The sequence below is a fragment of the Panthera leo genome, chromosome E3 (genome assembly GCF_018350215.1).
Source record: "Panthera leo isolate Ple1 chromosome E3, P.leo_Ple1_pat1.1, whole genome shotgun sequence".
In the NCBI taxonomy this organism is placed as follows: Eukaryota; Metazoa; Chordata; class Mammalia; order Carnivora; family Felidae; genus Panthera; species Panthera leo.
In genome coordinates, this window is record NC_056694.1 from 5,938,105 (window position 1) to 5,956,486 (window position 18,382).

Consider the following 18,382-nt stretch of genomic DNA (forward strand, 5'->3'; position numbering starts at 1 on the left):
GTAACTGTTGCTTTCCTCCTTCTTTTTATAGGAGTTGGTGACTAAGTACTCTCAGCAGATGGTAAAAGGGATGTTACAGTTACTTTCAAACTGCCCAGCAGAGACTGCACACCTCAGAAAGGAACTTCTCATCGCTGCAAAGCATATCCTCACCACAGAGCTAAGAAACCGTATGTCCACCTTGTCTCGGGATGTTTGTGCGGCCATGCTGGCGTGGTCCTGTCACCATCTTTGGGGTGGGACCGCGGGTCTTTAATTCCCTCAGATGTTTTAGGCTCCATGTGTCCTTCTTTCTGTATTGCTGTGTTGTGTTTGCTTTTCCCCTTCCTTTCTCTGCCTCTTGCCTCCGCCCTCTTGGGCTGCCTCTCTTTGCCTGCCACCAGGTTTCTCTGTGTTGTCCGAACAGTCTCATGATTAGCGTGGTCGTTCCCTTAGCGTAGCGTATGTCCTCAGCATCTCATGGTATTTCTCTGCCTTTTGGGTGCATATCTTTTGAAATGGCAAGTAACTGTTTGCTTGTTGATTCATAGCCAGTAACCCTTGAAAGGTGAGAAGAAAACTGTTTTCTTCCTCCGTGCTGTGAAACAACTTGGGGGATTGGTCCTGTTTTGATGCATAAGACTGATAATTGTTTGGCTAATCTGATAATTATATTTTTTCTGTCGATTATTGATACATTTTTTTTTTAATATTTATTCATTTTTGAGGAGGGAGGCAGAGAGAGAGGGAGATACAGAATCTGAAGTAGGCTCCAGGCTCTGAGCCCAATGTGGGGCTCGAACCCACGAACCACAGGATCATGACCTGAGCCAAAGTCCAGACCCTTAACCAACTGAGCCACCCAGGTGCCCCGATACATAATTTTAAAATATTTTTGTATTTACTATGTCCAAATTCCATCCTAAATGTTTTGAGGGGGATAATCTTTTCCCCCAGTAATTGTTCAATATTAAGTGGGGTTTTTTTGCCTCTGGTTTGTAAATCAGAACATATATAAAACTAAGATTGGACTTTTTTTACATAATTCTTAAACATGAAGGGAAAGATACAGTTTGTGCTTACACGTGAGCTAATATGATAAAGCTCAAATGTTTTTGTTATTAAAATACAAGTTATGCATGTAGATATAGCTGAGTAGAATATAGATATTTTTTTTTTTTTAATTTTTTTTTTCAATGTTTTTTATTTATTTTTGGGACAGAGAGAGACAGAGCATGAACGGGGGAGGGGCAGAGAGAGAGGGAGACACAGAATCGGAAACAGGCTCCAGGCTCCGAGCCATCAGCCCAGAGCCCGACGCGGGGCTCGAACTCACGGACTGCGAGATCGTGACCTGGCTGAAATCGGAGGCTTAACCGACTGCGCCACCCAGGCGCCCCATAGATATTTTTAAAACCCTTTGTGTGTGTGTGAAATGTAACATAGCAGAGTGCACAAAAGAAATGTATGATTTTGCCAAAAATTACAGAACCGACGTGCGTGAACATCACCCAGGATGAGAAATTCAGCGTCACCACGCAAAGCCCCCATGTGCCTCCAGGGCCGAGGGCCATTGCGACTTGTCCAGTCACGGCTCCATGGCTGTATGTGCTTTTTCTCCGTGTTCATCTCTGAACACTGTTGAAATAGAAGAATTTTACACGGGACACTTTAAAATCTCTCCACTGCAGTTCTCGGTAACTGTTGGCATTCCTGCCATTTCGAGTGAGGAGGATCTGGGGGTGTCTTTGGGGAGCTGTGTAGCAGGTTTCTACTTGTGGAAACGCTGACAGAGCGCTTCTCGGACAGGCTGTGTTCCGTCCCCCACAGCCCAGCCGTGTGAAGCCACGCGGCTCGGGTTCGGTCTTCGGGCTGTGCCGCCAAGACGGGTGCATTTCTGAGCTGCTGCTCTTGGGGTTTGACCACATCAGTCGTGTTGAATACAGCTTTTACACCTCCCTTGCACCCCCCCCCCCCCCCCCCCCCCCGCGCCCTCCTGCCTTTTAAGTCTTTCTACTGATGGGTTTGATTTTTTTTTTTTTTTTTTTTTAAACAAGCTGTTTTAGGATACTTTATTTTGAAAGTATCTTAGGTAACAACATCACAACTTACAAAGGTGTCTATTTAAAAGACACACCTAATCACATTCGTTATTAATAGTATTATATATTAGTAAAGTATACAAAAAACGTGTATATACACATAAAATTTACACGTCCACCAACATTTTAAGGTATCTGAAACGATACTAATAGTAACCCCTTTGCACGAATTCTGAAGAGCAGTAGTTTGAGAAAACCTGGCTGTTTCACAAAGTTACCCATTTTCTTAGAGATTCTGATTCTGGGTCACGGAGGGAATCTGGGAACTCGTGCCTGCGCCTTAATTTCTTACCACTTCCTCCTCCCACTCTTTGCTTGTCTGTAGCCAGCCCGCCAGTGTTTGGTGCCTGAGTCCTTTGCATCTTTCCTTCTGTGCCTCCTTCCTATTGACTACCTCTGAGGACATTCCAGGCATGTCCCCTTCTCTGACTTCAGAGGGGCAGTTTGTCACTGCTTTCATTTGGTACTTGTCCCTGTGCTGCCTGGCTTTGGGAATTAGCCAGAGATGTGCTCTGTGCCTCTCTGCGTCTGTTGTGTCTTTGACCCTTAATAGCTATTAGCTGGCGAAGGATGTATTTTATTTCACTTATCAAAGATGGCCACGGTGTCAGACTTGTTCTAGAATCTAAACATTCTCTGGATGTTTGTGGCCAGAGCTCCCGGCAGCAGGGCGGGGGGTGTGTGTATGGCAGAGAGACCTAAAAAATGTGGGTTGCTGCCCTCTGTGCACATCCTCAGAAATGTGAGTTGTCCCTGAGTGAAGACGAGCTGTTTCTACGCTGGTTGGCTCTACAGGCCCACAGGGGAGCAGGGAGGGGGTTTGGTGAGGGTTCCACCTGTAGGATTAGAGACAGAACCCTAGTGAGCCTCACTCATCCAGAGAGTTGGGACCTATGTCTACCAGAACCCTGCAAAATTTCTAGACTTTGGTTCTTTATGTGGAGAAATACCCTTCTTTTTCCGTATTTCTCCATAATGAGTAAGCATAAAATGTTTAAGAAGGGGAGGACTCCAGGGCAGTGAATAAAGGGGCACTTAGAGGATACTGCCCCTCTTCTCCAGGCAGGTGTGGGCCAATAGTGGCAGCTTTTTTTTTCCCCCTAAGATTTTTAAGTAACTGCTATTACTTAAAAATAGCACTTACTGCTACACACTTAGTCCAGTGTGGGGCTTGACTCAACCCCAAGATCAAGAGTCACGTGCTCTTACGGCTCAGCCCACCAGGTGCCTCAATGGCAGCAGCTTCTGAGGAGGATGGGGTGGACCTGCAGTGAAGCGCTGGGGCAGGTTCTCTGCCAGGGGCCGGGAAGCTCCCTTGGTCTGGTTTGTCCTCTGATTCTGCGTGTGATCCCAACTGTGTCTTTGACAGCACATGGCCCAGCAAAGCCGGGGTCTTTGACTGAAATACAGCGCGTGTGATTTTCTCCTGCCCACGTGTCTCCCAGTCTAGATGGCTTGTTGACAGCAGGCTGGCTACCGTGAGGAAGCCTGCTGTGTCATAGGTGTAATTGGTGACGTGTGCACCGGGTGTTTGTGTTCTAGAGTTCATCCCTTGCATGGACAAGCTCTTTGATGAATCCATACTGATTGGATCAGGATATACTGCTCGGGAGACTCTCAGGTACGATATTCAGCCCATGAGATCTGTTGGCTAAATCGGGGGGGTCGGTGTGGTGGGCCCTGGCCCTTCATGTGTGAGCCTTTCAACAGACGCTCTCAACAGACCTTTACTCTCCCGTGGGGATTTAGAATTGTGGGAAATTTGGAAATGATTTAGGTTGGTTTTTGTGTGTTAGCTTAAAGGGAAGATTCAGAGTAGTTGTCTTGATGTCAGTTGTAGGGACAACTTGATCTGACTCATATTGGTTTTTTGTTGGGGTTGTTTTGTTTTGTTTGCTATTTATGTAATAAGTGCATCTCTTTATTATAAAAGAATGTTTAAGTACCCAACGAGAAGAAAGAAGGGAAGAAAACAAACCTCTTTGTTCTACATAAGGAGTTCAAGTAACATGGATAATATTTTGGTGCATTTCCTTCTAGTCTTTGTTTTTTATTCATTTCATAAAATAAATGTGGTTGTGACCATGTTTCTTTCTAAAGGAGAAAATTAACAGTTTATCATTTTTTACAGTGTAAAATAAGTCAACATTAGTAATTTTTTGGTTCTAATTTGGGAGCTGTGATAGATCTTTTGAAAAATAGGAAGAATACTTTGAATACGATGTAGACTATTCACTGTGATGGCCGTGTAAAATTGTTACAAATACGAAGACACTTTTTTTTTTATTTTTATTTTTTTAATGTTTGTTTATTTTTGAGACGGAGACAGAGTGCGAGTGGGGGAGGGGCAGAGAGAGAGGGAGACACAGAATCTGAAACAGGCTCCAGACTCTGAGCCGTCAGCACAGAGCCCGACGCGGGGCTCGACCTCACGAACCATGAGATCATGACCTGAGCCAGAGTCGGAGGCTTAACCGACTGAGCCACTCAGGCGCCCCAATACAAAGACACTTTTTATGTAGCTTGGGGTTGAACCAGCCTGCAACTGGGCATCAGATGGTGTCACTCCTAGAAGACCTAGAAAGCGTGCCCCGGGTGCACCGCCCTGTGCTGTGTTCCTGGGGCAGGTAGTAGGAGAAGTGGTGGCCCGCAGACACGGCCCTGTGGGCATGTTGGGACGGACGCTCACTAGTGGGGGGGTCTCTGCACACAGGCCCCTCGCCTACAGCACGTTGGCCGACCTCGTGCACCACGTCCGTCAGCACCTGCCCCTCAGCGACCTCTCCCTCGCCGTCCAGCTCTTTGCCAAGAACATCGATGACGAGTCCCTGCCCAGCAGCATCCAGACCATGTCCTGCAAGCTGCTGCTGAACCTGGTGGACTGCATCCGTTCCAAGAGCGAACAGGAGAGCGGCAACGGGAGGGACGTCCTGATGCGGATGCTGGAGGTACCAGCTCTCCTGGGAGGTGTGGGCATCCTGCGTGCTTTCATCCCGATGCCCACTTCTGGACTCGTACCGGTGGTTTACTGACCAGGTCATGCAGCCTTCCGATTGCCGAGCTCAATCCCGGGTGTCAGACCACCTGGGTTCAAATCCCCTGCTAGCCAGTGCCCTTGGGACACGATGCTTAACATCTCTGTGCCAGCCTGCTCCTAGCCAGGGATACAGTCAGTGTCTGCCTCCCGGGATTGTCGTGAGCGCTAAGTAAATGATACGTGGACGCTCCCCACACTGTTCCTGGCGAGTATTTCAGGGACACTGTGTGGTTCCTGGCAAGTGCCTAGAAGAGGGATTACAGAGATGCTACGGTTCCTGGCGAGTACCTAGAAGAGAGATTACAGGCACACTGTATAGCCAGGGGAGGCGCCCGGTTGGGTGCGTGGGGACAGAGTACAGTGTGATTGCTGAGGCCAGCAGGTGATAGTGTGGGTCTGGAGTAGTCTGGGCCACGCGTCCAGGCTTCTGCGACAAGTCCCCCAGCTTTTCTGAGCCAGATTCCTCACAGTGTCAGTGGAGGTAGGGACGCCACTGTAGTTCTCCTTGGGGAGGATGGCACACTTCTCTTCGGCAAGTGGCTTCAGAGAGCTGCTCCTGTCTCCTGGAAGGGCTGCCAGCCTGTGGAAGAAGCATGATTTTTGTCTTTCTCTCCCCGTGCTCTTTCTGCTAGGTCTTTGTCCTCAAATTCCACACCATCGCCCGGTACCAGCTCTCTGCCATCTTTAAGAAGTGCAAGCCTCAGTCAGAACTCGGAGCGGTGGAGGCAGCCCTGCCCGGGGTGCCCGCTGCCCCTGCGGCCCCGGGCCCCGCCCCCTCCCCTGCGCCTGTCCCCACCCCTGCCCCGCCCCCACCCCCGACCCCAGCCACCCCCGTGACCCCGGCCCCTGTGCCTCCGTTTGAAAAGCAAGGAGAAAAGGATAAAGAGGACAAGCAGACATTCCAGGTCACAGATTGCCGAAGTTTGGTCAAAACCTTGGTCTGTGGCGTCAAGACCATCACGTGGGGCATAACGTCATGTAAAGCGCCTGGTGGTAATTCCGCTCTTGAATTATTTAGATGGGATGTTTTCTGCAGAGTGGGTGTTGTTCACCTTAACTGATTATGCTCTCTCTTTTCCAGAAGCTCAGTTCATTCCCAACAAGCAGTTACAGCCCAAAGAGACTCAGATTTATATAAAACTTGTGAAATATGCAATGCAGGCTTTAGATATTTATCAGGTAAGGAAGTGCCCTCAAACCAGGCTCCTGAGTGTGGGAAACGCCTCTGGGATGAGGGTGCCGGTGATGTGATGGAAGGGGTCCTAAAAGGCTCGTTTTGGATTGTCTGCAGTGTTCGTGTCCCCAGATTTGCTCTTGTTCTGTAGTGTAGCATTGCTTTAACGGTGAAGATTTTCCTTTTAAGTGTCAGCGTGAGCATTTGGTGGGGGAGGCGGTCTGTGTACATGGAACGCAGTGGAAGCAAGATGGAAGTTTTACTAAATTCTTGTGTGGAACGCTTAGCAAAGCTTTTTTGCTTGTTTTAATTATTTTCCAAAACTAAGCTGAGAATAGAGAATTAAAAAGATGGGGGAACATTTATTATGTAATTCAAATGCTGTGTTTTAAACATGCAGCTGGTCCAGTTACGTTATGGAATACATTCAGAGACGCCTGGTTTTAACATCCATGGGTTTCTTCCCTGTGCTAGGTCCAGATAGCTGGAAATGGACAGACCTACATCCGAGTGGCAAACTGCCAGACCGTCAGAATGAAGGAGGAGAAGGAGGTGTTGGAACACTTCGCCGGCGTGTTCACAATGATGAATCCCTTAACGTTTAAAGAAATCTTTCAGACGACAGTCCCTTACATGGTGGAAAGAATCTCAAAAAATTATGCTCTTCAGGTATAAAACTCTGTCTTATCCTTTGAACGTTGATTGTAAAATTACTTGTTGATGTGTGGAGCGCTTGGCATTTTCTTTATTTTGAGGGTGTTCTAAATGATATGCCTAAGGATGTGCTGGTAGAAAAATTTAGAGAGATGTTAGGACTTAATATTTTTTGTTCAAAATATCAAGATGTCTTGGATCAGTTTCTTTCATTAGTAGAAATTAAGTATATGTTAGATGTAGCCTCCTGGTATTTGATAGTGAAGATAAAATAATGGACGTGAGTGTTTGAAGTGAACGGCCCTACTCCGTGCTTGGCAGATTTACAAATTTTTTTCCTAGGGTGGATAATTAATTTCTTGTGCTGTCTGTTACAGATTTGATTTTGTGTTTTTGGAAAGTTCATTACTTAGTGTTAAGGCTACTTTGAGGATTGTTTTTGTCAAGCACGTTTCTCCTTTTGACAGATTGTTGCCAACTCTTTCTTGGCGAACCCTACTACCTCGGCTCTGTTCGCCACAATCCTGGTGGAGTACCTCCTGGACCGCCTGCCGGAGATGGGCTCCAGCGTGGAGGTCTCCAACCTGTACCTCAAGCTGTTCAAGCTGGTCTTTGGCTCAGTCTCCCTCTTTGCAGCTGAAAACGAACAAATGCTGAAGGTAAAGCTCGTGGAGCCAAGTGTACTTTGTTTTGGGGGAGTTTTTGGTTGTGTTTTGCTTCCTGTTCTCCATTGGCACGGAAACGGGAGGTGTTGTTTTTAGATTTGTGAAGTGCTCTTTGAGTTCATAGATATTTGGGCCAGTAAGGGCCTAAATGTGAAGAACGTTTCAGAGGATTCATCCATGATTTGAAATGAAACTTCAGAGTGCCCGTGGCAGGCAGTGGGTTGTCGTTAGTATTGCCACCACTAAATTTTTTTTTTTTTAATTCCAGTTTCTTTCTCTGGATTACACAAATAAAATAGCACATCGTTCGTATTTTAAAAATGGAGTGATGGGAAAAAAACAAGGGAAAAATCCCTTTACCACCTTCTCTTGTCCAAAGAGAAACAGGTGGCCTTTGTAACAGTTCTGATTCTGCCAGCCGTCTTCCGCTCTAACTTTGTGTCTTCGCCATGTTCTTATCTTCCTTGGCAGTACGGGGAACGTTTCATTTCAGGACCACTTGTTTGTTTTTCCTCTTTATGAATTCTAACTAATTGGTATTGCTTACTAGGACCGTTTCGGAGGGACATGTCTCCTAACGTAGTGGATGACCAGTGCAGTCTAATTCCATCTCTTCAGTTACTTGATTTTAGCAAACGGCTAAAAAAAACTTACCCATGGTTACATGTCCCACTGAAAAGGCAGCAGACGGTGGCACAAAAACCTAATAAAAATTCATTTCCACTTAAGGCAAAATATTTTAATTCCTGTAGGAAGCTGAGTATTAGCAGCAGTTTTATCTGAAGTGTGATGTCTTCCCGTGGGGGGGGCTTCTGAAGACACAAACAAGATCCTTTTTTTTTTTTCCCTCCTGGAGCAGTAAATGTACAGGCGGTGACCAGGAGCACCAGTAATCTCTGTTTTTATGTGACCGCTCCCTCAGGTTTTCTCCATTCTGTCGCAGTCACTTAGCAACAACCTGAACATTACTTTTGTGGTCACCTAAAAGAAAAATACTTGTATTTTTCTAAGAACAAACGCTTAACTGTAACATGCGTCCACACAATTTGGTGTCTTTGAAAAATTTAATTTTTGCCGATATTAGATGCACAACAACAAACCAGAATAAAACCTGATGGTGGGATACATGCATACGTACATTGTGCCACGTATGACAACAAATTGGGAACGATGTCAGTGACACAGTTCACTGTAAACATACCTGTAGAACATTTCGTGTGCAGCTGAACCTGTTACATGTTAAAATCAGCATTTGAAGTACAAAATAAAAAGCTAGTCTGGCTTTAGATGTTAATTAAAGTTACTATAAGCTGATAGAATACTTTTATTATTATTATTATTATTATTAAAGAAAATTTCTTGATTAAGTCTCCCAAGATCTTACGATCTCAATTTTTGAGGCTCTTCCAGACGTTGTGTGTATCCTTTTTGATCGTGAGGTTTCACTTCCTTTCCGTTACTTTCTGCGTTTAGATTGTTCTAGGAAATGGGCATCTTCATCCTGTTTGATTATTTAGTCTTAGGAGGGAAGTGGCCATATTGAGTTGCAGAGCAGAGCGGACAGACCCTCTGGTTCCTGCTCCAGAGTGTTACCTTTTCAACATCGTGTAACTGCACAGTAACGTAGGAGCCTATTAAACGCTTCTTCTGCAGCCATCCTGGTGGAAACCAGCAAAATATTTCAAGACAAATTAATCTGAGCCAAATAAAGGATGGAAAGGTCTTGTTTTGTTTTGCCTTTAGGAGTGAACTCGTCAGAACTACCTTCCATCCCTGTTTACAGTGAACCTTCAGCATGAGTTCTGAGGGTGTCACCCATCCTCATTTAGAGCATGTTAACTTGCCTTTTCTCCACCGCGCAGCCCCACCTGCACAAGATCGTGAACAGCTCAATGGAACTTGCACAGACTGCCAAAGAGCCCTATAACTACTTCCTGCTGCTCCGGGCCCTGTTCCGCTCCATTGGGGGAGGTAGCCATGACCTCCTGTATCAGGAATTTTTGCCTCTCCTACCAAACCTCCTGCAAGGTCAGAGCAGTGATTTTGGTTGCCTTTTAGTCTTGTGTGCATGTATGGGTTTGGCTGACTGTGGTTGTGGGGTCCATTCATCCTCTGCATCCAATGAAGGTCTTGGTGAGGGGATATATGTACGAATCCCCTGCCAGAGGTGTGTGTGTCTGTCCATGTGTTCATGTTCCCGTGTCCTACTCTCTTTAAAGGCAGTAGGACTTTGAAGGGAGCCCCCTTGTTCGGGGATGGACCTTCCCCTCCCTACTCAAGAGTTGAACAGGAGTTGGAAGGTTTCCATCACCCTGGTTAGGACTTGGTTGTATTTTTGTAGCATTTGGTAAGCAAGTCTACAAAGTGGTTTCTAGTGGCTTAGTAGTAATATCAGGGATCCCTAGTTTGAGAGAGAGTCAGAATAAGAAGAGAAAAAGCAGTTATAAAGCTGATTGACAAGTGTGTATTTTTACTTTGAGGTAAACTTACATAACCAGAATCCTGCAATTCCGGTGTGACCAGGAATGCTTTCAAGATATAGAGCTAAAGGGGATCCTTAAAGAAAAGCCATTTACAACGTATAGTACCCAGGAGGCATTGGGAAAAAGTCGGCCATGTTGCCTGTAACATGGCCATGAGTCCACCCTGCAAGGTGGCCCATGATCCAGTTCTGCCATCTGTTATTTAACCCCATCTCCAGTCATTCCCCAGCCTGAGTCCTCTGTTCTATGGGGTCTCATTCCTCCTCCCCAGGCTCATTTCTCCCTACCTAGTTTTGTTCGAGTGGATCCCCTTCTGGGAACTTAACCTTTCTCCTTCTCCTCCTTTGGACCCTGAATCCAGTGCTATTACTTTGTGATGCCTTCCCTGATCGATCTTTTCTCTGCGCTCTCTCCATCCTGCAATGCCTGGGATGCATCCACTGTTCTAGGCCTTTCTCTTTCTAGCTGGTCTCTGAGCACTCAGGGCAGGTCCTGATCTGACATGTTTCAGTTAGGAAGGAGCTCAGCTTACCCTCACAAAAAGTAGGGATGTTGTCTTTGTGAGAAGGAAGATCTTCTCCATTTGCAGGAAATGAAAGTAGATTTAAAAAAAAAAAGTTTATTTTACAGCAGACCTCAACTGTGGTCTCTTGGAAACCTGAAAAAACATGTGAGGTTGTAAACCTCAAGCTTGAGGTGAATGTACCTTATTGGAGTCTTGTGTCTCTGGATCGGGCTTGTTAAAAACAACAACATGATTCTTAAAAGATCCATGTGTGATATTAGCTATCTCATTAGGATTAATTAACATTAAATAATTGTATCATAGCTTACGTTATAGTTGTATGCAGCCTGCTGTTGTCACCATGAACTTGACGGACAGAAGGGTCATGGTTCTAGAATAGGTTTAGCTGATGTAGTAGATGAGATCTAAAACGTCTTCCTGTCATTGCGCTGATGTTGACAGTAGAAGGTGGAACAGTTATTCTGTACGATTAACTCTGGCCCGTCTGGGGGTGATGTTCTTCTCTGATGCCTGCAAACCCTGCTTCTAGGCCTGAACATGCTGCAGAGCGGCCTGCACAAGCAGCACATGAAGGACCTGTTCGTGGAGCTGTGTCTCACGGTGCCCGTGCGGCTCAGCTCCCTCCTGCCCTACCTGCCCATGTTAATGGATCCCCTGGTGTCTGCTCTCAACGGCTCGCAGACGCTGGTCAGCCAAGGCCTGAGGACCCTGGAGCTGTGCGTGGACAACCTGCAGCCCGATTTCCTCTACGACCACATCCAGCCTGTCCGCGCGGAGCTCATGCAGGTAAGTGTGCGTTCTCGCAGGGGCCGGCCCAGCGCCGGCTGTCGGGCGCTCACAGATCCGGTTTTCCCGGGGCTTCTAGACTAGTGTTTCCGGAAATGACAGGCCCCCCCCCCGCCCCAGTGAGCTGCCTGCGCCCCGTGTTGGGCTCTCTGCAAGATGAAGTGGTGTAGTTTTTAACCTCTCCGTGAGTCTCCTGGCTTATGAAAAGATGTGTAGAAATATGTATTAAGTAGACATTTGTTTTGCAGTGTTGCCCTTTTTTCAGAGGGTTTTCATGAGGGTCACAGACTCATTAAGTTGATGACCTGTGAGGGCAGGTGCTGTGGTTACTATGTGCTGCCGGGAAGAGACTTTCTTTGTCCACGAGAGATCTCAGGATGCTGCAGTGAGGAGAATCACGCTCCTGAGGGAAGTGCAGGTGTGCACTTTCGGGTCAAGGGAAATGAAGCAGATAATTGAGATGGTTTTGAAAACATGTTTTCTTCCTTAGAGTTTGTATGTCAAATATTAGGTTTTGCCTTCACGTTTTGCTGTCGTTACGGATTCGTAATGTAGTCAGTAATTGTTAGAAGTGTAGGCTGCCTGTCACTATACTGCCTCTCTGCTTTGGAGTATTTGGCCCCAACTAGAGGTCCGAATGCCAGCTTCAAAGGATGGAGACTCAGTAACCCTAAAAGACAGGAGTCTGGATTGGAAACTGCAGTGTGTGCACTTGAAGCTGGGTTTGGGAGACTTTCCTCCCCAGTCCTGAGATAGGGACCCTGTGTGCCATCTGGGTGGGAGAGGATGGGCCTGGCGGTTGGGTCAGGGCCTCCAAGTCCACTTTCCCAGCCATCCTTTGGAGGATTGACGGAGAGCCTGCCTCAGGAGAGAACGGCACTGTTGGTTCTGGAAGGCAAACCCTGGGCCTGACCCAGGTGTGGGTGAGCAGCATGTGGGAGGAGGAAGTGGGGCTGGGCTCATGGGCCTCTTGCTGTTTCATGAGGCAGACAGTCCTGGGAGACAGGGGCGAGGCTCCTTCCTGCTTTTGGAGCCCCAGTAATCCCCGCCCCCCACACTAGACAAGTGTCATAGTCTGTTTCTCTGTGGTCTCCTTAACCAGCACTCGCTCCCAGTGCCACCCCCTCCCGGGGGATTAAGCAGAAATTCCCTCTCCTGAGGGTACGTGAAGAGTGGTGGAGCCGGGTGGAGTGGTAGAGGTTGGGGGGGGGGGGGTGGCTTAGCACCTCTCAGCAGGGGTTCCTGACGGACAGGCCTTGGTGGACCTTTAGGAACATAAGAAAAGTTGAAATTTTGCTTTAAAGAAAATTCTAAGATTTTACGTTGGCTGTTGTTAGACGCTAATATCTGGTATTGTTATGGAAGGTGATCTAAGAAAATAGACATTTTTTTTTTAAGTTTATTTTGAGAAAGAGAGCACGCCCGCACCTGCACATGAACCGGAGAGGGACAGAGAGAGAGCAAGAGAATCCCAAGCTGGTTCCTTGCTGTCCATGCAGAGCCCAGCGAGGGGCTCAAACTCACGAACTGTGCGATCGTGTCCTGAGTCAAAATCAGGAGTTGGACCTTAAACCAAATGAGCCGCCCAGGTGCCCCTAGACAGACATAGTAATTTGGAGGACTTAGATAGTTTAGGTGAAAGAATGTGGGAAGATTGACAAGAGTTTTTGGAAACAGTTGAGTGTGTGTGGTCCTTATGCACTGATACAAGGTGCGCGTACTTCTTACCTGTTCCCAGAATGCGGCCTGTCATGGTTGTGTTTTCGCCCTTCACCATCCTTTCTAACATGAAGTTTGAAATGTATAAGATTGTTTATATATCCTATTTGTAGGAATTTATCTTGTTTGTAAGTTATAAAGCCTATTAATCAAAGTAAAAACCTGAGAACTCACCATCAAATCCAGGACAAGAACTTTAACAGTAAAGAGCATTTCCCTCCATGCCTCTTCTGGTCCCATTTTGTATATATGTTTAGACAATATATATATTGCTTAGTTTTCTTGCTCTTGAGCTCTGCGATATTTATCATATGCTACTGTGTGTGTTTCAGGAGCGTGGAAGAACATTTATGTTTAAATCTGCGTTTTCTTTTAAAATTTTTCAGGGAGGATACATAAGATTAATAACATTGGCTTCTCCTAATAAGGGGAAATTTGTGTTTGGGGGACAGAGATGGGAGGAAGAATTTTTGCTGTATAATTTTCTATAACTTGAAAAGTTTGATTTGTGAACCATGAGGATGCCTTGCCTTGCAAGGATTTTAATCAAAGTACTCTGGTTTTTAGGCTTTATGGCGCACTTTACGCAATCCTGCTGATAGCATTTCTCACGTGGCCTATCGTGTACTTGGTAAATTTGGTGGCAGTAACAGGAAGATGTTGAAGGAGTCCCAGAAGCTGCACTATGTTGTGACCGAGGTTCAAGGTCCCAGTATCACGGTGGAGTTTTCTGATTGTAAAGCATCTCTTCAGCTCCCGATGGAGAAGGTAAATTTGGAAATCTGCAGGAGCTTCTTAAAGATACTATACATTTCATTTTAAGAAAGTGAGTTTCTGTTTGAAAATATGTAAATAAAACATGTCTTTCTTGCGAGGGAATTTCTTTTTTAAGATTTTGTTTGTAAGTAAGCTCTATACCCAGTGCGGGGCTCTAACTCACAACCCCAAGATCAAGAGTCAAACGCTCTACTGACTGAGCCAGGCAGGTGCCCTTTGGGAGGGAGTTTCTAGGTCAAAGGACAAACTGTTTTGGGGGACCAACTTGGGTGGCAAAGGGGCTTTCCTAACACCGGGAGGCCGGTGGGGGTGTACTGCCCGGAGAACTCTGGACCCTTGAGCAGTTTCATGTTTCCCGATGGAGCAGGAGACAGTGCCGCCCAGCCCACCCCTTCCTTGAACTTAGTCCGTTTCACCGCCTAACAGGCTTTACTTCAAGTGTCATTAGAACCCAAGTTTATCCCATACTTGTCATTCCTGAGCCCCCACTTCTCCCATTCTCTATCCAGATGTAGCACCTGCTGTCTCTCCTGGCTCCTGAGCCCTCTGCGGGCAGCTCTGTGGTCTCTCTCCATCTGCCATTTGGAACTCCTGTCCCGTTGGGTAGCAAATGGGCAGACAGTGTGCCCAGCATCATGCCCGAGTGTCCACTCTGCTACTTTTGCTTTGTCATTTTGAAAACTCTTCCCCCTTTCACCTCATCGAGCCCTCCTGGTCCTTTGTCACATGCATCTTGGTCCACTTTACCATGATGTACATTGTTGAGGTTGACTTCTCCACCTTATTGTAGAGCCAGCCTTCTTCCACCCACCCTTAGTGTCTTTTGTTACCGTGTCTTTTCAGGATGTTTATCTAGTCGTTACATACTGGGTATTTTTTTTTTTTAATGTTTTGTTTATTTTTGAGAGAGAGCATGCAAGTTGGGGAGGGGCAGAGGGAGAGGAGGACAGGGAATCTGAAGTGGGCTCAGTACTGACCGCAGCAAGCCTGATGCCGGGTTTGAGCTCACACACCAAACTGAGATCATAACCCGAGCCAGAGTCGGACGCTTACCCGACTGGGCCACCCAGGCACCCCATACTGACTGTTTTTTTAAAGGGTGTTAGAGTAGGCCTCCACGTGCATCTAAGTGACTCCGCCGTTTTAGGAAGCCAGATGCCAGCTGGATTCCTGAACTCCTTGCAGACAGATCTGGTCTTAAACCAGCATTTCGTGGCCTGGACCCACTCAAAGCCCTCCCTTTTGCTCAGGGCTAACTGTCCTGTTGTGTCATAGTGTAGAGCTCTGCCTGTTCACTTCTCTGTATTCAAACCTTACCCACATAGTGAGTTCTGTGATTTTTTTTTTTTTTTTTTTTCAATGAGGCTTTATTAAATATCTATGGGGAACGATGCCCATCATGGATAAATGTCCCTCTGGGGTTGTCATCCATCATCCTCTCTCAATATCCTGTATCCCCCACTTCTCAAGCACTCACATTGTCCCTGACCGTCCCCCAGCCCGTAGATAGGTGTCCTCTCCAGGCCTCAGGGTGAGACGCAACCCTAGCTTCTCCCCCAAACCTTAATAAAAATATTTGCCAAATAAGCACTGGTTTCCTCCTAAGAGAATACAGCTAAAATGCTGCCTTTACATTGCAAGTTACTGAAGTGAACACCCTGTGTCTGAAGCACGTTCCCACAGTGTAGGTAATTTCTTAACCCAGGACTATTTGCTTCAGCCCTGTCAGTGGCAAGCTTGGTATTAGTCATGAAAACTAAGGTATCTGACTTTCATTTGATGCTGCATAGACTAAGCAGAGCAGGAAAATCTCTTTAGAAGTAGTTTTTCCCCAAAGAAGAAACCAAGTTTTGAAGATTGACTCCCACATCCTCCTGGACTCCCCTACAGACTTCGGGTGCACGAGGGGCCGGCTTCCTAGCAGGCAGAGGCCAAGGGCGCGCAGCACCCCACACAGCTGTTGGGGCTGCCGGGGCCAAGGGCATGAGCTCATGGCCAAGCCAGGTGCTGGCGAATTCTCACAAATAATCCTACTTGTGGCACGTTACAACGCTCTGTTCTTTTGGCAGGTAATTGGCTCAAAGGTTGCATTGATCCTTACTGCTTCTGAAATTGTCTCCACATGATTTGTTACCTGTTGGTGACCAGGGCAGAGGCGGTGGGAGGAGGGACAGTGCTGCGGTGCCCTGGGCTCGGGCACAACAGTGAGGACCTGTTGTCATGCTCTTTGTGACCGTGTGTGAGTGTTTAGGGCAGGGCTGCTGGCCCTGTCAGCATCCACTGCTTCCTCACACACAGCGTAGATGAATCTTTTAACGCCCATCACTTCTTCTGCTCACAGGGTTTATAGCTATAGAATTGTCATTGAGGCTAATCTCTTAGCTGTTAAAGGCTTCACGTGAATTTTTGTTTATGATTATGCCTCCCCAGCCTTCCTGGTCAACCTAATTGAACAGGATAAAATGTACGTATAACTGTGTAGGTTCCCTGAAAAAATAAAGAAAGCTCTTTTGTCTTGTAAAGAGAGAATTTTGTAGTCAGGTAATTTCTGCATAAACTACGCTTTTTGTGTTTCCTTGCCGTAGGCCATCGAAACCGCTCTAGACTGCCTGAAGAGTGCCAACACGGAGCCTTACTACCGAAGGCAGGCGTGGGAGGTGATCAAGTGCTTCCTGGTGGCGATGATGAGTCTGGAGGACAATAAACATGCCCTCTACCAGCTTCTCGCACACCCTAAGTATGTTGGGGACATGGTTTTCTGTGATTGGTGCATCTTCCATCAGGATTTAGGGTGGAGAGCACCTCCCGGATCTCCGCGGTGCTAGGACTTTGCTCCGTCAAGTCGGGAAATCAGCCTGTGATCTGCCTAGTGATGCTTCTCTGGGCTTTTCGAGAAAATGAAGAGGCGAAACTGGGTGCTTGAGGATTAGAATTTACCTCCTTTGTAGTCTGACTGTTGCCTCCTGAGGCTGTCAGCTTCAGGGAGCAAGGGTCCTGGCCTTTTCTGTCCTGTTATGAACCATTATATCCTTAGCGCTGGGCACGTGATAGACATTCAGCGGATCTTTTGCTTTTCTGGTCCATGGTGACCCTTCCATTCCCCAGATGCTTGTCATGTGATATTTATATTTTGTTCTTATCAGTTATTGCTATGACCTTATGTGGTGGTCTTTTGTGATCATGTGTGGGTGTTAATCTTTCTGTGTTACATGTTTCAGGGAGGGGACTTTGGCTCTGTATTTACACGTTTCTCAGAGCATCGGTGGTGGGTGGTCCATGTACTGTCAGTGAGGCCTCTAATAACCGGGTCTGATATAGTTCCCGTGGTGATTTTTCCTTTCTTTTCTTTTTATTTTTTTAAATGTTTTATTTTTGAGAGAGAGAGAGAGACAGAGAGCTAGCAGGGGAGGGGCAGAGAGAGAGGGAGACACAGAATCTGAAGCTGAGCTGTCAGCACAGAGCCCAATGTAGGGCCCAAACCCATGAACCGTGAGATCATGACCTGAGCCGAAGTCGGACGCGTAAGACTGAGCCACCCGGGCACCTTGGCATGGTGTGATTGTTCAACATACAGTAGGTGTATAGCTGCCTTCAAGAGTTTTCATTTCTATTTGATTGTTGATGGGTTTCTTTCTTTCTTTCTTTTTTTTTTTTTAAAGTTTATTTTTGAGAGAGAGAGAGAGCGCGAGTGGGGGAGGGGCAGAGAGAAAGGGAGAGCCAGAATCTGAAACAGGCTCCAGGCTCTGAGCTGTCAGCACAGAGCCCAGTGCGTGGCTTGAACTCAAAATAGCAAGATCATGATGTAGGCCAAAGTCGGATGCTTAACCGACTGAGCCACCCAGGCACCCCAAGTGATTGGTTTATTTCTTAGAATTTGACTTAGTTATAAAAGACAGAAGTCCAACATCCACTTTCTTTAAAAACTATAAAGATACTAAATCTGTTGCCACAGTGTAATTTTGCTCTGATTCCTTGCCTGTGCTCATATTAGGTAGAACACACTTGGGATCTCTTGAACCATTGGTTATAGATATTCTTGATGAAGTTCATCCTGTTTGAATCCAGGTGTTACTGGATTTAAAGCAGAGAAATGAACGCACTTCGGCCTGTCTGAACAAGGGGAAGGTTGGCAAGCTGAAAATGAAAACAGAAGTGCTGGTGACATCATCAGGCCGGGACTTTGGTGTTGTGATGACAGATCCAATCTTGTCTTTCAGCTTTACAGAAAAGACCATCCCTAATGTCATCATATCACATCGCTACAAAGCACAGGACACTCCAGCTCGGAAGACGTTTGAGCAGGCCCTGACTGGGGCGTTCATGTCGGCCGTCATTAAGGATCTCCGGCCCAGCGCCCTGCCCTTTGTCGCCAGCTTGATCCGCCACTACACGATGGTGGCAGTTGCCCAGCAGTGCGGTGAGTGGGGCGGTGCAAGTGCTCGCGTGACTTCCTGGGGCTGTTTCCGAAGCTCCACGAGGA

The 18,382-nt window shown here is 46.8% G+C and overlaps 1 protein-coding gene across 1 annotated transcript in view; it reads left to right on the plus strand.

Moving 5' to 3' along the window:
- The window catches only part of LOC122209323 (transformation/transcription domain associated protein), a 113,727-nt gene that overhangs the window by 19,193 nt on the left and 76,152 nt on the right, over positions 1–18,382 (plus strand). Inside the window, 12 exon segments of the mRNA XM_042921061.1 lie at positions 32–170; positions 3,624–3,702; positions 4,795–5,029; positions 5,751–6,111; positions 6,200–6,297; positions 6,767–6,961; positions 7,414–7,605; positions 9,474–9,639; positions 11,150–11,406; positions 13,693–13,893; positions 16,488–16,639; positions 18,120–18,319. Coding sequence (XP_042776995.1) covers positions 32–170; positions 3,624–3,702; positions 4,795–5,029; positions 5,751–6,111; positions 6,200–6,297; positions 6,767–6,961; positions 7,414–7,605; positions 9,474–9,639; positions 11,150–11,406; positions 13,693–13,893; positions 16,488–16,639; positions 18,120–18,319 — 2,275 coding nt within the window.